This window comes from Falco naumanni, chromosome 8 (genome assembly GCF_017639655.2).
Source record: "Falco naumanni isolate bFalNau1 chromosome 8, bFalNau1.pat, whole genome shotgun sequence".
Taxonomy (NCBI): Eukaryota; Metazoa; Chordata; class Aves; order Falconiformes; family Falconidae; genus Falco; species Falco naumanni.
The window spans coordinates 54,050,797-54,076,552 of NC_054061.1; the positions used below are offsets into that span (position 1 = coordinate 54,050,797).

Sequence of the window (25,756 nt, forward strand, 5' to 3'; positions counted from 1 at the left end):
AATTGTGTACGCTTTAATCCAGAGAGACTTGTGTTTCTTCGTGTTGGCACATTTACTGACTGGTGGTATTGCTGCTTTAGTGCTTTTGCCATCCTTATCGTGGACCAAATTTATTGGTAATAAGTTTTTGCCTTATTTCTTGTTTCAGATATCACTTACAGTCGTCATGGTGCTGTTGTTATGGTTACCATCTCCTTCACCAGCTAAAATGCCTTTCCTCTCTCCTGCAGGAAGGAATAATGATTAGTGATATATGGGTGTGTGTGAGAGTGTTCGATGAATGGTAAATGGTGCAAAACCACAGCATTGTAGATAGAAACGGTTTGTTGAAAAGGGGTGATATTGGAGCAGGAAGGGGTGTACAGGGATTCTTCTGGCTTTTTAGCTAGAAGTGAGCTTTACAGTAGACAGTTTTTTTGCATGCAGAAGCTGCTAGTACCATGCTTTTACCATTGCAAGAGAAAAGGGCACCTGGTTTTAGATTTCTGTAGCTTGAGCAAGTTTATCAGTCCCTGGTCATGGGAGCAAGGGCAGCCCTGCATGCCAGGCAACCTTGTGTCGTGGGAGGGGAGCATGCAACAGCAGGTTGTCTCCGGTGTGCTCTGCTGTCCAGCAATCTAGAGGGATGAATGACTTCCCCAGGGAGGAAGGGCTCTGACAGTCAAGCGTAGCAGCTGAAAGACTTGTTCGCATATGTTTACCTGTTTCAGTGTTCTCCAGCAAGATGGACCTGCTTGCTGCCAATGGAAATGCAACTGGTGCTGCACCTCGTCCCTCCTGTACACCGCCTGGGTGTGCTGCTTGGCCAAGCAGGGTTTGTTACTCGGTACAGAGTAGAGGGGCTCCGTCAGGTTCCCTTTTCTCCCAGTGAAGGCATTCCCCGTCACCAGGAGCTGTACAGCTCCTGCAGCAGGGTGACCCACCCTTCCGACCTGCCTGTCTCCGCTGATGCCCAGCCCAGCTGTGGGAAACTCGGAGAGGGGTTTAAATCCCTGCACCCACAGGGCAGGACAGCGTGCAGGAGGGAGCGGAGTGTGCGGAGTGTGAGCAGCCGCTCCTCTGGCGCTCTGCTCGTCTTCTGCCGAGCCACTGCTGCAGGTCTGATCGACTGCTTCAGAGCCTGCAGCCATCTCTCGTTCTCAGCTCTGGCAAAGCTGCAGTTTGCGGTAAATTTTCTTCGTCTTTCCACAGTGAGCCTCCTTTGTTCAGCCTCTGGTCCAGGCACCATCCGTTATTTTTCATCTGTTTTCTGATCCAAGGTACGATCAAAAGGATTTTCTACAAAGAATATGTGACTATTGACTAACTGTTTGCAGTGTGGAAATGGAAAAGCCTTTGAAAAATGCCAAAAACTAATACAAGTGTGAGGAGAAGAACGCTGCCTGCATTTTTAACAGTTGCAAGGTGGTATTTAAGAGGATAGTCTTGCTCGTATTTTCTAGAAAGAAGGAACTAGCTGCAAACTAATAGTTCAAGCAGTGGATAAGGAAGAAATAAATGATATCTGTTTTAAATTACCAGAGAAGCTTGTCCATCCTTTATTAGGCTTGAGAGGTAGAGTGCCTCAATTGGAAGAATGTATAATTCTAATAATATACCATAGTACCAGAATTATAGCACTTAGATGTTTAGCATCAAGTGGACTTTTGTTAATCATTTAGTGGCTTTCTGAACCATGACGAAGCATTTTAAGTAAGAGGGAAGCTAACATGGTCCCTGTCAGATGCCGCGAGACTTCTTCCCCATCCATGCTGTTTACTGTGATTCTTTTTGATCAGTGTGGAGCACACTGCTCACATCTGGAAATAATCAAATTAATTTGAGAAAAGATGCACATTAGCTGAAATGAAGGCGTGAAATGTGGCTGCAAAGCTCTGCATGTGTTGATGCATCCAAAATTAGCCCTCATGTTTTGTAGATATGTGGGGAGTCCATGAAGACAATAGCACCATTAGGGTTTGGGTCCTACAAACTACAGGCTGAGCTTTTTGATGGTGGCAGGAGGTTATTGGAATTTGTCCATCTAGATTTCCCATTCTGTCTCTTGTTTCTATTCCAGCCTCACGATACCTACCCGCTTTCCTTGGCTCTTCTAAACCTAAGTTGTCAGTAAGTTAAATTTACTGACTATTTTTTTGGGACCTTTTAATCCACACTGCCCGATACTTAAATTTCAGACACAATATCTCAATTGGCCAGTTGGTATGTGGACATGAATTAAAGGTTTTCTTGGTTGTGTTATTTACCAGTAGATGTTAGATTGCACCCCATTTATGTATATGGTTTGGGTTTTTTGCATTAAGGAAACATGGAAGTTTTTTATGGTTTTGGGGTGTTTCAGTGTAAATCATTTTGAAGAACATCTTAATTTCATTCTTCTCTACTTCTTGGTTCCCTCTCTTCAATTATTTATTAACACCTCACCTCATAACTTCCTTTTCTCTGAAAGAATTTATCAGAATTTCTTAGATTTCATAATTTAGGCAGTCTCATTCGGGAGTTTTAGAAGCTCTAGGTACCTGAGGTCATGGTAGCCGTGTCTCTGAGCCCCAGCCTGCCTCCACAGAGCAACCCCCACCCTCTCCTTGCTCTGGACTTGGGAGCAGGGTGGCTGAGTCAGTGCTATGGTGTGTCCAAGCTAAATAGCCTTCTGGGAAGCAGGATTTAGCCCTGGAGAATATCCCTGGAGGACAGGGAGCAGTTCCCCTTTCCTCCTATCTCCTCCCACTGAGCTCAGGATCTGTCCATGCCCCTTGTTTTTCTTTTTGAAGGTCTGTTGTCCATGCAGAAAACTCCAGTGTTACTCTCACCCCTGAGCTGGAATTGTAGCTCTTGCTCCATGGATCCAGATGGCTGTTTCTCTTAGTTAATGAGTTAGCTTCTCTGAAATCAGGTAGCCTCATTTCACTGTGAATGGGCTCACAGACACAGGAGCAGGTAAAAACATGGCCTGAAGCAGGAAGGCAGGGTATTTGCAAAATCCTTCAGTACTCGCCTAATTCTGTTCTCTTAAAAAGTGAAATCTGTAGAAAATTCATCTGTTTACATGCAAAGGTAATGTTAATATAATGCTAAGATGATTCTGCAAGATGTACTCACAAAATATTTAGAAGGACAGCTAGCATGACAGGGTGTTTACATCAGCATTATCTTGGGTTTTGCATATCATGATCTCATGATCTGTATTACTGCGGGTGATTTGTTGTGTGTTGAGTTCAAAACAGTCAGGTGCTTCAACCGAGCTGTGGCAGCAGGAGCTCGTGTCACATATAAGAGCATATGGGGAGGGCTGTGCATGGCCCACAGATGTGGGTCAGTATCACTGATGTCTGTGGTGCATAACAGCACCTGCTTGATCCCTCTGGAAGGAGGGGGCATTTCCACCCCGCTCCCATACCCTGATTTGCACAGCTGGCTTTGATTTGGCTTCAAGGTGAGGAACATACTGAGGGAGGAGTGTTTCCACAATGCCATGCCGTGTAGCTAACGCAGCCTGTGCTGAGGCTCATACTTGTGCCCCGGTGGCATACCAGCGTGGTGTCACCAGAGATGGCTTTGGAGTAAGGGGCCGTGCTGCGGTGTTGGTGCAGCCAAGGCTGGTACAGCCTGTGAGCCCCAGTGCCCTTCTGGCCGTGGTGCTGTGCCTGCCTGCTCACCCCGTCACTGCCACTGACTTCAGCTGATGGAGGAGAAGAGTGAGAACATACTAGTAAGATCTCTGATGATGAGGTTCTGCTACAACGGGTAGGGAAGAAAGGTTCATAAATATCCAAATCAATTTTTAATTAAGGCAATGTGATATTTTTGAGGACTGGCTGTGTCTTTTTTTTTTTTTTCCTCTGATACTTTTTGAAAGCCTTTGTCGTAGTTTATGCAAAGAATAAGAAAATTGTAGTGGAAAGAGCAATTTTTTGCTTCCCTGAAATACTGTGTTTTCCTAGATTGTCCAAATTATTCCAGGTTTGTTCTTTTTTATTTAAATTCTACCATAATATTTGTCCACTCTTGGTATTTCTATGTCAATATTTTTAAATTACCTGATTGATATAATTCCATGGTATGCTAATGAAATGACAGAAAAACAACTAGCCTATGGTAAAAAGCACACCTGTGTATTCTGGATTTGAACCTGAGCTGCAGATGAATCACGCTGCACAGCAGATAGTTATTGCTAAATTGCTGAGTATAAAGATGCATTGTGTGACTCACTCGCTGTGTTTCTACTACCATTATAAACTCTGAGAGCACTTGATGAATAACAGAGAGTCAAGAATGAATTCATCCATGTTTCACTCTGTAACCATCTATTATAAATACTGAGCCAAATTCTGCCTCCAGATACACACAGCTCTCATTGAAGCCTGCCCACTGCATTTATTTTTAAAGATAAAAGCACTTGTTACTTTCACAGAGGACTTCTGTGACACAGTGCATTGTAGGGATGTGAATAACCTTCCTCAAGAGCTTCGAGTGAAGCGGGGAGTGTCTGCCTGGAACTGGGAAGGGCACTTCAGGGATAATAGCCTCCAAACTGTGGTGTGGGATCTAACTGTTGCGTTCCTCCCAGTGATTTCCAGAGCCATGCTCCCCTCGTGGTGAAGCTGATGGGCAGGTTTGTACTGCTCCTGGGACTTGCTGCCAGGTTCAAAGCGCACTGGATCGGTGGGAAAGGCCTTGAGTTAGTTTGGGGGTTTGTTTTTCCTTCCCCCACCCCCCGCTGAGCTTTCCTCAGAGAGAGGACGGGGGAATGTTTCCTTTTTTCCCAGAACAGGCTGTGTTCTGTCCTTGGACCCCAAACATTGGTGGCTTTGGATGTGTGCTACTCACTCCTGTGCAGAGGGGGACATTTGTCTTGTGGCCTCATGTTTTGGAAAGGCTCCGATCAGAAAATGTTCCCTGGTGTCCTGTGGTAAACAGACCTAGAGGCAGAGGGTTATCTCTTTGGTTCGCAGGAGATGGCCTTTGCCCAGCTTGGGCTCGCTCCTTCATCGTTACCCCGTCAGCCCTTCTGGTATGATTTGAGCTGGCTGCATGAGGGCTCTTGCTGTATTTGCAGGATGCCCGCTGAGGAGTCTTCCATCAGGGTGGGGGGGGGGGGGGGGTGGGGGGGAAGGCAAAGAAATGCGGAGCGTGTTTACTGTTCCCGTGGTTGACTGAGCCATGTCTCGTTGCCATTGGGCTTTGTGATACTGCTCAGCCCACCGTTTTCATTACAGCTCAGAGGAAACGCTGGGCTTGGAGTTTCACCTGCTCCCACAGTCTTCATGCAATTAGTTATCCCCAGGGGCTGGTGCTGGGTCAGGGTGAGAGCAGACGGAGCTGTGCTTCCCAAAACACCGTGTTTCACTGGGAGGCAAAAGAGTTATTAGTCCTTTCAGGGGTGCAACTACAGCTTGAGTCACGTATTGTGAATGAAATCTTCATTTTCATGATTTACCATGATTTTTTGTTGTTTTTTTCATTCTAAAGTAGCTCTGTGATCCTTTATTAAACAATAATATCTGATCAGAAAGGGGTTGAGTTCATTGATTGTGAATGGTTATCTGACCAGGTACCAACAGCTTTTTCTCATGTTTAGAGGTTTTCTGCAAACTGACCCGACTCTGTGGAAGCTAGGGCTTTTTTCTGGTTTGTTTATTTGGGTTGTGTTAAATGTCTGCAGAATATAAGCACCATCCAGTTTTGTGCCTTCTTTTCTCTAGGCTGCTCAACCTCTGAGATAGGTGGCAGGTTGACTGCGTTCAGCTGATTTCTTATACGTGTGGGTTTTTTCTCCCACGAAATAAAAGGTGGGAAGTGCTTTTGGAAAAGGCTTGCTGCTGGTTTTCACTTTGAAATAGCTAGCTCAGGTCAAGCCTTTCTCTCCTCCTCAGAGGCTACTTTATCATCAAAAGACAGATTATGATAGATTTTCTTTCCTAGGTTTACATATTAAGTAGCTACTACTACATTTTTCTGTGAGGAGTAGCTGAAGTCTATGGCTTGTGCAGTGGCTTCTTTTCCTGGCTTGGACAAATGAGAGCTAATTAATAGGAGTGAAATACGTGTGAAGTAGCAAATAATGATTAGTTTTGTTTATGTATAAATACTGATAGTCATAAGAGAATGCAAATGCTTGTCTGGGAAACAGCTGTTCCCCATGAGCTGTTTTGGACAAAAGGGAATGAGTGTGAATGTTCACAAAACAGCAAGTAAGAGGGGATATAAACAGGGTCAGATAGCACATATGTTTGGGAACCCAGTCAGTGTTCTCAAATGTGGTTTCTTTCATGCCTAGCAGCAGATTGCACATGCCACAGAGGACACATCACCTTGCGGTTCTGTGCCTGAAGAGCACCTGCTTTTTGCAACTGCAATGAAAACTGCAACAGCAGCTTCACTTCTTTTAGCAGTTGTGGCATTCTTCCCATTATCACCCTGGGAAGATGTCGTTGCATTATGATGACCAATTCACTTCTCATTAAGTTGGTCAACATTTAAGTGTAATTAATGAGTTAAAATTAGATTAATGAAAGGGCAGCCCTCAAGAAACTGATGCTAATAATTGCAAGGCATATGAAAGTCAGGGAGGACATGACCCATAATTTTTACCGCTTCTGATTTGTTTTGGGTTTAAAGCAGTTCACTCATGCCCAGGACAGATAAGCAGAGCCACTTCTGCATTTAAACCCTCTCTCATCTGCTGGACACGAGTTTCCCTGGCAGCGTTGCTGGTAATGTGCCTGTGCTGCACCTGGTCCCTGCCTGACAGTCAGGGGCACGGTCACCCGCTCGGAGCTGATCTCTCCTGCTAATGTCGTTACAGGCCAAGTGGTGAAGGCAAGGAACCATGGCAGAGGATAGGAAAGACGAAGCCAAGGCACCGCACTGGACTTCAGGTCAGCTAACAGAGGCTTCTTCACACCCACATTCACCTGAAATTAAGGAACAGGGCGGTGCAGGTGCCGGACTGGTCAGAAGTGCCAATGGATTTCCCTACCGAGAGGACGAGGAGCCGGGGCTGGGCGCCCATGAGCAGCCGGGGACGTACGCTCGGACCAAAGAGAATGGGATCAACGGCGAGCTGTCGGCAGGGGACAGGGAGACCGCAGGTAACGCACCTCGGTGCCCTGCCACAAAACACAGGTCTCTGGAGACCACCGGATAATGCTTCTCCAAGGGAAAATGTTAGGTGGAGCCAAGCATGCCCTGGGGCATGGGGGAGCTGCTGTAAGGGAGCATGTGCTTTGGAAGGGCACTAGCTCTTCACAGCAAAAGCTGCATCTTCATCCAGGTTTGCACAGCTTTACCTCCTTACCCAGGATCCTGGGCAGTGCTCTGAGAAGACTTCAGGAAAGGCATGATGGTGCCTTAGTGCGTCTTGGTAGGTGGGACAGGCTCACCTCTCTAGGGACGAGAGAACAGGCTGGTGTAGGGCGGCTTCCCAGCTCCTCTGGGCTAGGAGGGAGTAGAAAACCGCTGAGCTGTTGCACATGGATGGCTCATGTTGCTCTTGCATGTGTTTGTGCTTCTGCGTACATTTGCCTGAAGGATGGGTTCTCCCGTTACTGCTCACAAGTAACACCTTCTTGAAACCACCAACTCTTTGCAGAATAATGTGTTGCTCAGTCTGACCAGGAATGCCACTATTCAGTCAGCATTTATTCACCCTCGCCCAAGTGTATTTCACTGGGACTTTATCTATTTGTAAACTGTATTGGGATTTTAGGATTCAGCTTGTAATTTGAGGGGGGAAAAAAAGGGTGACTGTGTGTCAAAATGGAATATGCAAATCAAGTTGCCTGTTTTAGAAGTAAATGCTAATTCTCTCTGTGCTGAGTTCCCACTTTAAACCCCGAATACACAGTGCAGGAGGAATTTCTCTTGTACAGACACAACTGCCCTTGATGCATCCATCCATGCGTGCTAAAGAGATCTTTCTAGCAATGTTTATTGGCTGTTGAAGCATTCGGAGATGCCTATTCATAATTTCTCAGCAGCTGGAGAATTTCAAGGGTCTTGGACTCTACAGTTGTTTCGAAAGCAATTGTTCTGGAAATGGATCTCCCTGCTAAAAGGGAACAAGTTTAGATTTTAAGAATCTCTTCTTGTGGATAGCCAAAATTTGAAAGTGAAAGGTAAAAGAAATCTTGTATAAGCATTCAGATGAACACACTGTTGATTGTTTGGAGAGATGATAAGAAGGTCTTGTCCCTTTGCTGTAACCCAACTTTGTGCTATGCTTAGCCAGCAGATAAGCAGGAGCAGATGTGCAGGAATCTCAGGTGGAAGATGCTGCAGTTCTTAGGGGTTGACAAGGGCTGTGGGGAGACCGAGTGTATTTTTCCTCTTTGCCACAGATTTTTCGCACAATCTTGGACAAGTCCCACCCATACACATGGAGAAGTGGGATAAACTTTATGGGATGAAGAGGAATTTCCTATCCTTAAAAAGGGAGGAGAGAAATGCTCTTCTCAAGCTCTTTCACGCTCAGGTTCTGAGTGGTGATGAGTGTCTGAGACAGACAGGACCATTTAATTGAGGAGTTTGCAACTAATGGGTGAGAAGAGGCAGGAACCCACTGCTGCCCAGCAGCAGGTGGTGTTGTCATGTATTTTCGTGTTGCTTTCTGAGGCAAGGGGTTAAAAAGCAGGACAGGAAAAAAATGAGGCAGTATGGTCTAGGGCAGGCAGTGCGAGTGGGGACTCACATTTGCCAAGGGAACAAACTACTCTTGATTCAGGTAATGTTCTCTGATCACCACCGTATGGCCTCATTGCCTCCTCTCCTGCTTTTTTTCTCAGTGTCTGCTTAGATTGAGAGGTCTCTGGTGTGGGGACTTACTGTCGATACATACAGGTTTTGTTTGGGAGTCTTATATAGCTTGTCACGTGGCATCCTTGTTTGTCCTTGAACATCAGAAGAGTCCCTAAAAATGCTTGCCTTCATGCATGAATTCCTAGCTCTCTGGAAACTTGTACACTGCACATGCACACACTGACTAAGCCCATATTTGATTAATGCAATGTAAAGCATCTTACTTAAGATGTATTTTTAACTATTTTTCTCTTTCTGAAGGAGAAACCTGTTGGCAACTTACTGTACTGACAAAAGGGGACCAGGGCAGTTTTGCCATTTTACACTAGTATTTCCTAGCTGGATGTGCTTAAAGCTTTGTGAAGCAGGAGCTTTAAAGTGGATTTTTGGTGTTTGATTCAAAGTTAGATCTTGAAATCAGGGTTGCCATTTGCCACCAAATTCAGTCATCTTTGCTGTGTTTGTCTGCTTGCAAATTCTAACTGCAGTGGGGTGGTGTATCAGGTAAGGTTTTTAAATGCCACTCCGATACACGTAATTACCAATGAAGTGAATCGTTTAATCATTTGTAGTAGCTTACCTATTCCAAACAGCTGAGGAGAAAATGCACAGGAAGCCAAGGTCAACTGAGATGATTAAGCCAAACTGGGAGTTTGAGTGGATTTACAGGGATTTTATTTCCCTGGTGCAAGTCCAGCACCATAACCTAGGAAAATCTCTGGCTTCTCATCGTGTCAGAGTTCGTAAATGCCCAGCAACTGCAATAACCAGCTCAGCCACAGTGAAGCCCGAGTATAAACAGGGCATTTCCCCGGCAGCTGCCCATGGCCCCATCCCTGGTGATGAGAGCTCAGTTACATTTTGAGGCATTTTGCCTGAGGAAGCTCTGCAGTACCTGACTGACCCAAGAGCTGGGGTTCAGTCACGAAATGGACCTCTCCTAGGGAGGGGTATTCTGCAGCAGTGCAATAGTCCCTTCAGGGCACAGAAAAGCAGCAGGGTACCCATTTGCAGGGCTCGTGCTGTAAAATCCGAGGGCTGTGTGTTAAGGGGAAGGTTAGAGCCAGGCCACCGGGACAAAAGCACCTTATGTCAACACTGATGCAGAGGCAAGGGGTGTTACTAGGGGAGGATATAACAGTTCTTGCCAAAACGCATCTAATCGATCACTGCAAGTGACATTTTTAGATTTGCACAGTTAAAATTTGCCTTCCTGTATATATGTGTCTCTCTCTCTTGGCATCTGTCTAAGAGTTATTGAGTCTGACCTCAATTTTGGAATCCTCTGAATCTGGCTGTTGTGTTGCCTTTGATTGATCTGTCTCGGTATCGTGCTGGTAATGGCTGCATTATGGAGACACATCAATGCCCTCCTTTCAAATGGACCGATGGGAACGTGGGAGAATGCACAGTGCTGCGGGCAGGGCAGCCTCGGGGCCTGATCCGGCAGCCACTGAAGTCAAAGGCAAATACGTATGAGAGAATAGGCCAGGGGTTTTGGCATAGTGCATAGGAAGCTGTTATGGATGTGATATAAGTAAGAGTGGTAACGCAGCTATTCCTTTTCATATGTATTTGTGTATATAAATTTATATATATGCTTGGGCTGCCCTTGGCAGACCATCTCAACCCTGCTTCATCCTCAGCCCAGTGCCTCCATCCTCAGCCCCGTGCCTCTGCCAGCTGCAAGTCCCATGCTGCTCCCGAGGAGCTCCTGAGAACACCTTGCCTTTGACACGCTCTGTAGCATCCCGCAGCCAAGACCCACCAAGTTTCAGTGTCCTCCCTCTGATTCATGCCTGTCCGTGTCCTTTTCACTTACACACACACACACACGGCATCTTTGGTGAGGATTTTGGAAGTATTAAGAGTGGAGGATGAGATCTGTAGCTCTCATTAAGCCAAACATTTTCATGTCACACGAGATTTGTGCTGCAAAGGAGACGTGATAGAGTAACCTTCAGAAACTCACTCTGGAACAGGCTGATGTGGGAAGCTTTGGATTGGACCCCACGGTAGAGCACAGGACGTGTTTGACTTGCGATGGAATATGAAAAGCTGTGGTCAGGTAACTGGGAGGAAGCTGGGGGGCAGTACAGGTGTGCTGCGGCATTATCTGGGAAACAGCAGTTCAACACAATCCATCTTATTTGACTTGCAAGGAACATCAAGCTGCAGAGATTTGTTTTTTTACACTTAAAATGCATTTATTGTTCTTCTCAGTAATGTAATGAATAACCTGTCAAATTTATGTAATTAGGGGCAAAAGTGGTTAGATTCATTATGAAGCATCTTCTACAGTATGTCTTTATGTACAGTGACTCAACTGAGTCACTTTATTATATGCCAAATTCAGGTTTATAATTGGAGGGGGTTTGGATTACCCACACAGTTATTTGATGAATTATTTTCTTGACAGATGAAGGGAAAGCATTTCCTGAAATCTTATTACCAGAGCCTCAGGACAGTGGCTCTGTCCTGGTGTCAGTCAATGTTAAGGATGGTAACACATCCTGCCAGAGTGGCAAACAGAGCCCTTCATTAATTGGCAGGGTACCCAAACCATGTGGGATGCAAAGAGACTGCCGGAAAATTGTGGCAGAGTTCCTGACACAGCACAGCGGACCAACTGCAGGTTGAGTGCTCCTGCCTTGTTTTTCAGAGCTCTTGACTCATAGGAAAGGTGGGTGAGAGGGAGCTCATGACAGATAAATGAGAGAGGCCAGCTTTTCTGATGGCTGGGGGGACCCAGAGACTGGTATATGTCAGTCTCTAAGTGAAACAGAAAGAGCGGGGAGCCCTAGACCTGTGAAGAGGAATGAAGAAGTGGCAGTATTGAGCTGAGGAAGGAGTACGGAACTCGGGAATGGTGGGGGAACAGATCCAGCAGTGGGAGAGCTAGAGGAGGTAAAAAGGGCCAAGAGCTGGTGAGATGAAAGCTGTGAGGGAGCAAAGCAGGGGCAGGAAATGGCAGGGGAAAAAGAAAAAAAATTAAGATAAGGTAAGGACAGTAGAAAGAGGTTCAGTTTTATCTGTTCATCCAGAGCCAACTCAGTTTTTGCATGATGGCAGATACTACCCCAAAGAGGAGGGGATTCAGAATAGCACAGTCTGCAGGGAACAACTGACGAGAAAAGTGGGAAGGGGCAAATCATCTTACAGGCCTAAATGTAATTTATCGTAATTGAGCCATTTGTTTTAGGCTTTGTTCAGCTGGACCAAATGGACATCTGCAACAAATCTATTCCTGTGGCCAAGTACTCGTTAAATAAGCATATTTCAATAATCTGCAGGGAATGTGAGTCTGAAAGATTGCCCTGGCATAGCCAGTAATACTTGAGCGGAGGTGGGGAGTCCCTTTAAGCTGGCTGTGCAAAAACAACATGTTGAAGATAGGGATTGTGCTCGTTACAGCCACCTGGCAGTGCATCAAGGAAACAGTCTGTATCCCATCACCTTCCATAGCCTTGCCCTGTAGTCAGTCTCCAGGTAAAGAGGATCTTGTTCACAGCGGTCATCACCACTGCACTTAGAAAATCACTACGATGCTTAGTTCTGCAGGCTCAGGGCCCTCAGCTCAGAAGGGCCAGGGCTGGAGCATCAGTGATGGCAGGCTGTGTTGGGGCAGGATTGCAGCCCTGTGCACGGGGTCAGTAAACACAACAGCTTCTACAGGCTGAAACTTCACCGAGTCGTCTCCTGGTCCCATGTGAAAAAAATATGTTCACCCACCCACCCACTCCCCTAGTGACATCTCATTTAATCTTTTCCTTTTTCTCTCTTTCGTGCTATACAAGTGATAATACTCAGATGGCACTGCCAGTACACATATAGACATGCCTTCTTTGTCTTTCCAGCAGGACGGCTTTGTCAGAGCTTTCCTTTTCATTTGGCTGTGTGCACTGGTTGTCCTGCTGATGCCTAAGCCCTCCTGGAGTTAGCAGAGCCCTCCACAAACTCCCTGGATGCCTTTTTCCCAAAGGAGCCTCCCTGCCCTGTTGTCAGACGTGCATTTTCAACAAGCGGCTTGTCTCAAGCAACACAGACAAAATGCACAGAAGGATGCAAAATCGATGACATTCAAAGATAAATGTGATTGCTGTGTTTGTCCCATTTCAGTTGTTTATTTTACAGAGCTGGAAGAATGCATCTTATCATGTCATTGATGGCTCCCATGGGAAAGAAGCTGTTAATTAGGCATTTTGATCTTCCACCCTTTGCCCAGGGAATGTGACAGTAATTACTGTGCACCATCATTTTTGCCAATTTAGATACAGGCAAACATACCGTGCTTCTGAAACTTTTCTTCTCTGTGTTAAGAGTGATGCAAGTGTCATTTTCTGGGACACATTATTGGAATATTTTAGGCATGTTCATGTTATGTTGCTGAAGATAGCGTAGGTGGAGGTAGCAGAGCCTCTTTGGGGCATGTGTAGAAAATGGGAGGTTTACCGTTCTCTGTTAAGCTTACTCTAGAGGTCCTTCTCAGCTGCTGTTCTGCAGAGGATCAGGAATGAAACCACAGAAATTCATCTTTTGCTGTGTGTGCCCTACCCCCAGCTATCTTCCGTCTGACTCTGAATATTTAATAACTGCTGTAGAGACGAGTCTGCAGGTTTTTCTGTGTCTGGCACTTGTATTGGTCACTGAATCCAGTAAGACATCCCATTTTGTCCAACCATGTCCTCTCTGAGAGGCTTCGTGGGACTTCAGAAATCAGTCAGTGATTGAAATGTATTAGTAGGAGCAGGAGGGTCTGGCACAGTTTTGGGCAGTTCAAGCGTGCAAAAATTACTGCCTGAAAGGGGGTGGGGTGAGATAACCCAGTGTGCAGGTGCTGTTGACTCCCACAGCTGGGAGTCAGATACCCAGAGAAGTTTAGCCATCCGTCTCTTTTATCCCTAAAGGTCCTCTGAAAATGGCAGTGCGGGGTTCAGATTTGCTTTTGAAAACCGTATTCCAAACCAGGTGCAGTCATTAGAGTCAACAGTTGCATCGTGCTATGTCAGTGTTGAATCTGGCCAAGAGAAGGCATCAAACAGCCATTTCTTTTGGGCTCCCTGTTGGTGTTTTGGTTCACTTTGCTGTGCTCTTGTTAGGCTATGAGCGTCTTAAGAGGGAATTGCATGAGCAGCTGTGCTTCCTTAAGGAGTAAGAGCAAAATGCCTGTGATTGTGTTGGCCTGGCAACCAGCACTCAGTCAGTGCCATCAGTGTTCCCAGAAAACGTAATTGGTAACAACCTTAGAGATGCAACAAGGAGCAATGAGGCCGGGATATGGAGGAAATATCTTTCATAACATGTTGTTCCTACCACACTGGAAATTCAGACTGTACGCCATGAGTGCTTGTTTATCAAAGCTGCCTTTTGAAAACATCTGCAGCCATTCTTGGGCGGCTGCTGTAGCCAGGATAGCTATTGCTGTTGAAGGATGAAGCCTACCAAATACGGAACATATCCCGGGAGTCAGATTTTCACTTTTGTCTCTTCTTTTTGTGGAAAAAGATATGCCCTTTGTCTGTTCGCCTCTACCCTCCCTCCCCGCCGTCCGTGTTTGGCTGCCTGCTCTGGTGGGGGCTGTAATGAGGACTTCGCTGTTTCTGTGGGCTGGATCTTGACCCTCCAGCACTGGTGTTAGCTGAGTGACTGCTGGGGCAGTTAAGTCCAGAGGCTGTGTTCTAAATTGTGGCCTGGTGCGCTGGAGTCCTTTTCAGTGTGTGGTAGGAGACAATTTGTGCATTTATGAATTGCATAAAGAGACAAGGCTTGTAAAGGCCAGGAGAGAGGGCACGCAGGTGCAAAGAGAGCCACCCCAGGTCACCCAGGAAGGCTGCGGCAGAGCTGTGGGCAGGTGGCACAGCCCTGTGCAGAGCTGCGTGCTGCCTCTGCAGTCTCCTGCCCTCTGGGCTTGGCTAAGCTCTGCCCCTTGCAGAGAGGTGGAGATGGAGCGCTTCACTGGCTCTTCCTTGCCGTGTCTGAAGGGAAGCCATCATGGTCTCCATCCCCAGGGTGGCAGCACGAAGGATGTGCAGGAACACTAGGCAATATTTGGCAGTGGGCAGAGGTCTTTGCGATTGCAGCTGGAAGGTGGTATTGCTGGGGATTGTGCCAGCATATAATCTTCCATTCCAGTTTTGATCTGAGGGCAAGAAGATTTGGAGGAAGGTTCATTACCAAACAACAGAGCCTTGTTTCGCAGGCACACAGCTGCTCTTGTTTCAGGCAGACCTGAAATGGCAACTTCTTCTCCAAAGTCACCTTGAAAGGGAAGCAGCAGGTTCTTAGGTGACAGCCTGGGACGTGCTGGTGGGCATTCCCTGCCGTTCCCCGCCTCATTGCCTGCCCCTCACCCTGTGCGCAGGCCATTACTGGCTCTCAGGGTGTCTCACACTGTGGAGCAGGAGAGCCTGGAGGTGCAACCATCAACCTGCTGCTCGCCCCCGTGCTTCACAAATCCCTCCTTCCCCTTTTCGCCGGGCAGAAGCTGATGCGCGTGGCTCGGCGCGCTGCCCAGGCCCCGCTCCCTGCCACCCCCGGGGCTCCCTGCCACCCCCGGGGCTCCCTGCCACCCCCGGTCATCTCCCGAGGCCGGCCCGGCGCAGCCGGCCGGGGGTTTAACCTCTGGCGGGGAGGAGGTAGGTGCCATCAGATCACTTACAAAAATGAGTCGCACAAACAGTCTGCTGCTCCTGCGAGGAGTGCCAGGCGCTGCTGATTTCTTTTTTCCCTGTTGCCATGCCAACACGTCCCTGAGTAGAGTGAGATCTCTTTATAAGCTCCGCTGAGAGAAAGTATGTAGCCTGGGAGCTTATTTAGCATTCAGGAGTGCACAGCCTCTCTGTAACGGCTCTGAGCCACAGCCAGGCTGTCTGACAAAGGAGAGGAGGATTTAATTTTTTTCCTTCCTTTCCTCTAGCATTTCATTCTCAAGGTTAAGTGAGACAGGGTAGATGGGGAGAAAGACTGGGAACACTTTACGATGGGCACCTCGCTCTGCTGTCCTCACTGAGGCACGACTTTAATGGAAATGAAAAGCAGATATCACTTTGGGGCATATTTACAGTGCAGAATACATGTGTGAGAGAGATATATATGCAAATTTCTTGGTTCAGCTAACCCTGATGAGCTACTGTGTATTAAAATTGGAAAACAAAGGCAATCCAGGTTTTAATTTTAGCAAGGAACTCAAAAGGAAAGATTAGAAGGAAGCCAGGGACAAGGCCCCTGTCTTGATCTTCCCTGCTGTTTTAGTCTGTGAGGTTACAATACAGAGCAAGAAATCATCTCTTCCTATGCTGCCTTCATATCCTGAGTAAGGACAGCAAAACCCAGTGTGTACTGGTGCTTTGGTTTGGGGTTTTCTGTTTTGTGGAGTTGCTACTGGTAGATTAACTGCTCACTTTAAATCTTTATAGTGATGATTAGTACAGGTTTGCTTGCCTTTGCAAGCTGAAGGGATGGAAATCAGCATAAAGTAGCTGGCATTAGCTGGCAGATGAGCACTGATGATCCAGTGCCTGTCCGTACCAGCTGTGAAAAGGTTAATCTGGAAATTCAAAGGCAAGACTCAAAGTGAAGAAGGCTACGTGCTGGTGTTGACGCTGTCATTTGTTCCTTGGGAGGTGCTGAGCAGAACATTTATGTTTCCTGTGCTGTTTCACAGATCGACTGCAGAGTGGAGTCAGTGGAGCTTGGAAAACCCATCCTGAGGTGATGGTTTAGAAATGCAGTCTGTTTTTTGGGGGTTTGGTTATTGCTGAAGCATTCCTTGTGACATGCAAAAAGTGCAGGAAACTGAAGGCACTCCAGCTGTGTACGTTAGATCGTGTGAGTGAGCCCTCCTCCTGTCTGTGGAAAACACCTGGTCAAAATTTTAATTTTAGTTGCATGCAGTATATGGAAAATAACTGTGAGATATCGTTATCTCCAAGGCAGGAAAACCTGTTAGCTGCTTCCCAGAGACTCATTTTCACTCTGGACTGAGTAGATTGAATACTTCATGGAAATCAGTTTCACTTGGTAGCGCTATATATTTTGGGACAGGGAAAAAAACCCAACCCAGGTACTTCCCTTTTTTTGTTGCTATTTCTTTCCTTGAGGCTAATTCACAGTGATATACGATCAGTTTGCTACAGCTCCCAGCAACCCATATAGCCTATGGCAGTTATAATAAAACTCATTTATAGTCTGGGCCTCCGTCCGTGGCAGTCCCCGTGCATCTGGCGAGACATACTTCTGCTCTTCTTTATTAACCTATCAGCTGCCCATGCTGCATGGATGTGGCAGTCGTGCTGACGTACCCAAACAGTTTTCAGCCATAGCCTTGCACCGCATAGAAGGAAAAGGCTTCAGCTGTGGATGTTGCTTTTTACCCCAAATTCAGAGTATGTGCCAAATCCAGGGTAAACACAACCTGCACAAGCTGTTGGTGAGCTGTAAAGGGAACTAATCCTTAGCCATTCCTGTGCATGAGTTGCTGCTTTTTGCTTTCACTGTCATCCGTTCTCTCCATTTAAGAATTTATTGTCCTTCTCAACAATTACTTTGTCAGCTTTACCTTCTTTTTCCCTTTTTCTCACTTGCGTTGCCTCTAGCTTCTCCCCGCCCCTTGTTCTATGTACCCCCAGCTTTATCCCAGCCATCCAGTGTAGCTTCTCTGTGACCTTGAATTTCCACTGCCACTCCTCATTTTCAGTACACTTGAGAGCTCCGCTCTGGATGCAGACCTTTCCCAGTGGCTACAGTGACCCAAACCCTGGTCTCATCTCCCCACAGCACCCACATGTCCCCAGCACTGGGGCTGCAGAAGCTTGCAGGTGTTTAAGTGCCCAGAGAAGACGGCTCTGTTAAAGTGGAAGAGGTAGTTCAGAAGATGCACTGAGGGCTTTTATGTGCATCTCTCACATCTCCCTTCTGCAAGAGTAGGTGCATATCTCTCTTTCCTAATCATTTTGCACACTTGAGCTGTGAGCCAGTAGCTTCCAAGGGGGGGCAGGCAGTGGACGGGAGCAAGCTGTGTGAGCAGGCAAGGATGAGTCCCGGTCACAGACAGTGACCTGGCAGAAACAAGGCTCCCTTCAACTGGGGTAGTGCCAGAAGAGAGGAGGAGAGATGGCAGAACTCCTGAGCAGGGCTGAGAACTGCTCTGGAAATCATCCACATCATGACATCTGTGGCACTTGGTTAATTTGTATGTGATGTAGGACCTGTTCCGCTCTGCCTGTCTGTGGGAACACCTGCACACACACGTTTGTAAGTACGCAACACTGTTCTGCACAGGCGGCAGGAGAAAAACATCTGTCTTGGTACAGGCACAGGGCTCGGCTGGGAAGCGGAGCTGGGAAGAGATTAGCTGTGCAGCTGTAGCTGCATTGCAGAGCTAGCTGGTTAAATGGGGCTGGACTGGCTGCGTGAGCCCTGGAGCGAAGAAGAGGACACAGTATTGCTGCCTTTTGTATGTCACTGTATCCCCCAATGGCTTGAACCAAAGTTCTGTTGCATTGACAGAATCTTCAGTCCTTCTGGCCAGGCACAACTAGAAATCCCACACAACGCGTGCACAGGTTAATGTTAATTTAAACTTAAATTCAGCAGAGTTTGTATAGCATACCTGGGATTCTTTTTTTAAAGAGATCACAGGAAACGCTGTAGAAAGTGTTTAAAATCAGCTCAAAAGGAGCTAAAAATGACCTTGTAAGGCACATGTCACCTCCTGCTGTACGTGGCTGAAGCTCCATTGACTTCTGTGGGCATCCTTAAAAGTCTGTTTAAAATCTGAGCTTGTACTGAAGTTCAAAACAAATACTGATTTTTAAAAGTGAGTTTCCTGTTACGTGTATTTACTCACACTCAAAAGATTAAATATCTGGTTCTTTCTTTGGAAGCCAAAGTGGTTTCTTCTGCATGAGTCTTAAGGAGCTAATGTTTTAATGAAAGCAAGATAGAGCTGCTTTGTATGTGTGAATGATGTTTTCAGCTGATACCAAGTCCTGGGAAAAGCAGTGGGACCTCACTGCATTGTCCTGGCTGAGGGTCTGGTGGTGTCTGCTTCAGTATTGCATGTTAACTGTAAATTGTGTTGCAGATGCATCAGACAAAACAGAACCAATTAGCTTTTCCCACCTCTGACTTGCCTGGGAAATGCTGACAGTAGTAAATATTTTGTTCCAGACAGCAGACTTAAGAAGATGCGACTCAGGGGATGCACAGCGAGCAAGTATTTGCAGTAATGAGTGCTCATTTTAAAAGCATTGCTTTATTGTACTGACATTTGTATGACTCCTTTTTAACAGACTTTCATATTTCAGGGGAGGAGGGGTGTGGGGACTGATCCCTGGCTTTTTTTATAGCTGCTACAGTGTGGCAGAGGCCTCTGCCTACTGAACATGCACTGGGGTGTTGGGGAGCCAGATAAGGGGGCTTACTGGAATGGTCAGAATTGCTCCCTGCTCCTAGCATGAGTCGCTTTGGATTTCGACACTTGAGTGCCTTGGAGAGTTGGACTATCTGTCCAGCTCTCTTGCTGAAGAAGGTGACCAGGGAAATGCAGTCAAGGCAGTGGAGCTGAGGTACGTGCAGAAGGTGTGGAAGTGGTCCGAGGACGGGCAGCCCAGGCTGCTGCTTCCCCTGAAGCAGCCAGGTGCGCATGGCCAAGCTGCCCCCCAGCCTCCCTGTTTGCCTGTACAGAGCACGACCGGTCCGACCCAGCTCAGCTGCAGCCACAACACCACCTTTGCTCTCTTATGAAACAGATACGTTAAGGGGCTGGATGATGGCAATTCAGATTTACAATCTTGAGTTTGAGAAGGTAGAAGGGGCTGTTGAATACCTGAAGTAGCCCAAAACACAGAGGCGTAAACTGTTTGGTGTGGGGCACCCCAGGGCATGAAGCTACTGTGTCAGGTATCCAGCTGTAGTTCCCCCCGCACATGTCGCTGCAATACGTCTTTCCCCAAAGGTTGTCTGAATGTTCATGCCTTTGGGTTTCAATGCATTAAACAATCAAAGCTCTTTTTCTCTCAGAACACAAGCCTTTTCTGACCTGTTCAGTTGGTTAGCTGGTAAATCCTGGTGATTAAATTAATCTGTCACTATCCTCATTGATGCAACAGTAGCTTAAAGTCAACGAGTTTATTAGGGAAATGATACTTGTCAGTTGTGTTGTGGTTTCATTTAATTTAAAAGCTGATGTTCCCATTATTTGCCTTCATACCTCCTGCCAATTACTGTTGATACTGCCAACATCCAGATCAAGGACCTACTTACAGCAAAATATTTATACTCACGAAAGCCATTTGAGAGCAAATATTTGAATTCTGTAAAGCTATGTTACTGCTTTTTTTCTTCAATCGCAAGCACTAATCTGTTGGCATTATTTGGGTTTTCTATAACTTATGCCTACTGCTTTGATTGCTGCTGTGCATAATTCTTTTCTAACCTGAGTGCAAAAGGCAGTACTTAGAGTTGTCGTGATCCCACTGATAGAGTCCAAGATGTGTCTGTTTTTTCCATCAGAACTGTCACTGGGTGAAGCCCAGATCTTTTTTCCCCAAGGATTGCAGCAGTCTTGACCCAAACAAGACTTGTCCACCAGCTTCCAGGAGAGCTGAGCATGAATTCAGGACCTGGCCTTAGGGGACTGGCTAATGCCTCTAAACAAATCGAATAGCTATTTGGTTTATAGTCCTGCTGCACTCGGAATTGCAGTACCCGAGGGGGGAAAAAATCCATAGGTCCTGTTTGCTTTTCAAATTGTCGAAGATAGCAAATAGCCATTTTGTGTCTTTCCTTTCTGCAGGAATATATTTGGAGTATTTTGCCTCACTAAGCAGCGCAGGTTGCTCTGTGCTTTTGTCATTGACTCGATTCCACTGTGCCAACAATTAGTGCTGGTTACCTTGGAAACTGCTCTGCACCCCACTGAGGATTTTGACAGGCACATTTTGACTGAAATTGCTTTGTTTTCCCAGTTCTGCAAGCACACATGTAGCTAATCCTTTTGCTGGGCTCTGCCTGTGTTTCTTCCTTAAAATGTAGCAAAATTAACAAAACATACTATTTTATCCTTTCCATCTGTTTGCATCTTTCTTTATCCCTGTTTTAGCCGCAGTGCTCCAGGAGCGTTAATTACCCTTCGTTTTAACCGAGCTAACTGTTAATTTTCTTGGTAGGTGTCTAAAGGGTGACATTGTGAATGCGTGTAAAGTTTTGACACAATTTTCAGTCTCCTCCTCCCTGTCCCTCCTTCCTGTCATCCGTTCGGTTTTCTCCTGGTGCATTCGTTGTGCCATGCAGTTCCAGAATGTTAAACTTTGTTTATGTCTTCAACAAGTTCTGCTTTACAGAGGCCAGGTGGCATCTTCCATGGCTATGGCAAACTCGGGATCTTCTGCCACCATAGTGGAATCAGTTAGAGCTGTTGCTATAGAAGCAAGGGGTGATGCTGCTTCAGTCTGGGAAGAGTGTCTCAGTGGAATTATGGGGACGTGAAATGCCTTTTCATTTTAGGAGTAGCTGTCCCTGTTGCTGTGAAATGGATTCTCGAGTGGGAAGAAGCGATAGATAGGTGGGCTGGCTGAACTGGATGAATGGCAGTAATGGAGCACAGGTGACTACAGTCAGGGAAGGAGAAGAGTTGGCAGACAAACTCTGGTCCAACTGGGACAACTCTGGCCTGAGGAATCACTGACGCTGTTATGTGAGGTGACGAGACGGCTGTTCCCCCGGGCAAGCTGCACCAGCCCCGGTTCCTCTGCCAGCAGGATCCTTGCGGTGGTGCTGGTCACGTACCTGCGAGGCTGGAAGATGCTGGGAGCACTGCCCATAGGAAATGTCTCCTGTCAAAAACAATCCTCAGGATAATAATACAGCATTGCATTGAGGGGTAGGGGGGAGAGAGAAGATGAAAGGTACTGCTGGGTGAGGGCTGTCAGAGGCAAGTATCTGAGCCTGAGCGGTTTCACCTAGGAAGTGGTGTTCGTGGCAAACTCAGCTCCTCAAGAGATTGAGCCTGAGGCTGTGGTACGTTGGAAGAGAAAAAGGTGCCTGAGGCTCAAGTAAAACCATTAAAAAGGGCACAAAGCGAGCAGACACCACACATTGCTGCAGAGAAGTGTTGCAGATCTAATTTTTGCTCTTGTCCTTATAGTTGCTAATTATTTCTAAACAATTTTCTGGAAATATTTGGTGAAAGCTCAGACACCATTTTTAAAGACTCTTGCCACCATCTGTACATCTGTCCCTGGGGCTGGTAAAACCTGTCTGTTAAAAAACTTAATGGACTGGAAAGGTTTCCTGGGAAATGGAAGTGCTGTAGGTAATGGATTCAGGTGCCAATGGAGACATCTGCAGCCCATTGACAACTGCAGCAGCATCAATAAGAAATGAAGGACTTTGAAATGACATCTTGGCCTTGTAGAGGATTTGATCCCAGATCTTTGGCTGTGCTGTAGCCATGCTTTGACATGTAACCTTGCTTAATGGCCCCTGGTTGAGTCTCTGTCAGTGAAGGGGGGCTCAGGTGTCTGAGGCAGTGTGTGGCTGACACCTGCTGCAGTTTAAACATTGATGCCAGAGCAAGCTGGGGTGAGGACCGGGCAGCTGTTGTGCCCTTGGGTGTGCTTATGAGGAGTGCAGCATGTTTTGGAGGCACCAGGCGTTCTAAACCCAGCCAAGAGGAAAGGCTGCGACTCCCCATACCGTCAGCAGCTGGTTCAGCATCCCCTGTGCATCCCAGTACTCTGAAAGGGTTTGTGTCCCTGAGTTACGTGAGGGGCAGGGAGATTCCAGATGGCCTGATTTGGTATGCTGGGTGCTGGCGTTTGTAGAAGAATTGGGCTGGCTTCTAAGTGCTCTCTGCTCCTGGTTTTACTCATTTGATTTTTAACTTCGGTTAAAATTAGCATAGTGCCCAAGACAAGGTGCCTGCCCTCTCAGCAGGGCAGAGTCCTCTGTTCCTGCCAGAGAGCAGCCATGGCACTAGTTGCAACTGGCTGCAACTTGACCTGGCAGCCCCATCAGGTCTTGCTCTGAAGTGGCGACCTTTAAGAGAGCAGCAGAATCCCTGTCCCTGTGTGTTAACTCCTGGCCTCTCAGCTCAGCCTGCTTGTGTCGGGGGGGCTTTTGAAAGCCTGTGTTGAGGATCTTCCACAATGTCTCCACCCTATTATGGACGTCACATTGGAGGACCACCCGTACTTTTGGGTACCACATTCCCTGACATCAAACTGGGAGACTCGCTCTGTGTCCTGTACCCATGAGCAGCTGATATCTTGGTAAAAAGGAGAAGCATTTTACTCTCTGCAAAATGCAAAGGAAAGCCACGGTGCTGTTCTTTGTTGTGCTGGAGTCTTATTTGAAGCCAAGGTCCTTGTAGCCTTTAAGAAATGTATATTTGGTGTTACTTGTCATTTGTTAGTGCCGTTTTGGTGGCACAAATTAGAGTCAGAGAATGTCTACCTGCCTAAAGAGAAGGAAAACAAATCTCTAGAAGCAAAACTATCTCAAATGAATCCAGAGCTTTTAGGCCGTGAAAAATTTGCCTGGCATCCTTTTTTTTATCCTTTTTTTTTTTTTTTCTTTATCATTAGGCTTCCTTGAACTTTAACTGAACCATGAGGAAACTATGAAGAGTCTCAATAGCTGCCCTGTGAGGATTTGACTTACCCATTGGATCTGCTATTTATAGTGTCCATTAGTACAAAAGTGTCTGTCCTTTTGCAGCAGTCATGTACAGGAAAAGCAGTGCTCTTCTGGCGAACTGCCTATGCCTCCTGTGTCACCCAAAATATCCATCAACAGAGTGTTCAGAAGTGAGCCTTTCTTGATTAAAAAAAAACAGCCAGACAAAACAAAGCAAAAAAACAAACCCAGAGGCCATTTGTATTTTTATTTACTGATTTTGCATTGAAATTTCTATTTTTCATGAGACAGCCTTTCACCCCCAGCCATATCTCCCTGTGGAACATAATCTTTGTCCCAAGCAAATTAAATCAGGAAAAGAGCTGAGAGGGTGGGAACTGCCTTCCAGGCTTGGAGAGCTCATCTGCACCACAGAACCAGGCAGGATATGAACAAGTATAAATTCTGTAACGAAGGAGACCTTTTTTAATAGGCATTTGTCTTACCTTGCTGGAAGGAGGCTTGCAGTAGCTTGGGTGATAGAGAGCAGGTGACCGAGTAGGTTTCCTTTAGATATGCTCCAGGGTAAATCTGCATATTCTGTATCTGAAAAATTAATTGGAGTCTTTTTTTAGAAGTTTCATGTGAAAATAAGCTTAAAAAATTGATTCTCCTAACATCTTCCTAACAGAGTCTTGATTTGCTCATCTGAACCAGCAGTACAGACTTGATGATGTTACTTTTGTCGGTGGTGTTCTGATCAGTAGATTCATGGAAATTTTGATAGAAGGGTCATGTGTCACATCCTCCAGGTGTGAAGCGGGTAGTGTCAGTTGGCGTGGGGTCTTCTGGAGCTGTGGTACTCTGCGAAGCTCTGTGCCATTCTCCACGCTCACCAAAGCTGTCAGGGCAATACTCTTTCCTATTCTGAAAGAGCGGAATCTGAGCAGGATATAACCGAAGGATGCTGTCTGGTTTGTTTCCTACCCACGTGTCCCACCCATGCAAGGTGCTGCAGCATACCAGCTGCATGGCGTGGGACAGGGCACCACGGGTCTGCGGGAAGAGGCCGGGCCAAGCTGCAGGTTCGTTCTCCCAGTTTTCCCCTGTACCACTTGTGCTTTGCAGTCAGCGTGTCCCTCACAACACGGGGAATTGTCAGGACCTGTAGTGATTCCAAGGGACCATTTGTGTCCAGCTCACTGCTCTGCAACAGCAGCACCACATGACAGCCTGGGAGGGTCTGCAAGGTATCTATTTCATGTTTCTCACAAGAGGAAGGAACCAAGAGGTGCCAAGAAGCACCCTCAGCATCCAGCAGGTGTGGAAGCAGGAGAAGGTAGAAAAGCCAAAAAATGAGGTGCAGGCCTTTGAAAGGCAGCTGGGAAGAGTGATGGACTTTAAATCAGTGTCCCTGTTCTTTGGTCCATAGGACTAGCCACATGCATGACTTGGTTTATGGGGGTTATGGTGCTTGATTCGATCTGCTTAACCACAAAGTGGAGTTTTATCTCACGCTAGGGGCGCGTTCTGAACAGAGGGACAGAGAACTACAGCTGCCATTCGCAGTCTCCTGCTAATACAGGCGTCTATATCACGTGTCGTCCTTTTTGTAAATGTATTGAGCTCCACCTTGAAACCAGTTGAGTCCTTTCCTGCTGTGTGGAAGACTGCCAGAACTTCACATCCCTGACAGTAGGAAAGAAGCGTTCTCAGATTTCTAGTCTGAATTTATCCTTGGGAAGTTTATACTCACGTATTCTTGGACTAATGGTTTTTGTATCAGCTGATTTTTTTCATTGCTTGGTACATGCTCTGACATATTCATCCATCTACTCTTGCTGTTGGCTGGAGCAAATAAAACTATTGTAGTCACTGCCCTCCTGGCAACCAGTCAGGAGGGAAGTGAATTGTAAGATATAAATACCAACAATTATGAATATTCTTTGTTGGTAGGTGTGTGTGTTTTAATATCTCGTTATGTAGTTTGTGCAAACGAAGGATTAACATAGCACTTTGTTTTTAGATAAACACAACTATGAAAGTCAAGTAACTCACATCTGTGCTTTTGGGGAGAAAAAAATCGGCTTTTCTAAAAGACAAATGAAGAGGAATAACTTTACATTAAAAGTACAAAGGAATTCTGTAAGAGTACTAGCTATGAGAAGAAATCATCATTATTAATCTAATGGACAGCGTCCCTCGTTGGGGTGGTTGCTGTAAAGTTACATGTAGGGCATTGATTTAAATATACTTCCCCTTCCCAGCTGGTCCTTGCCTGAAGGATGCAGTAATGGGTGAGCAGAGAGCTTTTATTTCTGCCCCCAGGATGGTGATTAAT

At 46.4% G+C, this 25,756-nt stretch overlaps 1 protein-coding gene across 45 annotated transcripts in view; it reads left to right on the forward strand.

Moving 5' to 3' along the window:
* The window catches only part of MAP2 (microtubule associated protein 2), a 235,905-nt gene that overhangs the window by 156,461 nt on the left and 53,688 nt on the right, over positions 1-25,756 (forward strand). For 43 of the 45 annotated variants that reach the window (XM_040603928.1, XM_040603949.1, XM_040603951.1 and 40 more), the window contains one exon: positions 6,806-7,091. The exons of the other annotated variants lie outside the window; for them this stretch is intronic. In XM_040603928.1, coding sequence (XP_040459862.1) covers positions 6,830-7,091 — 262 coding nt within the window. In that variant the 5' untranslated portion in view covers positions 6,806-6,829. The remainder of the gene's footprint in view (positions 1-6,805; positions 7,092-25,756) is intronic. 45 annotated transcript variants of the gene reach the window in all.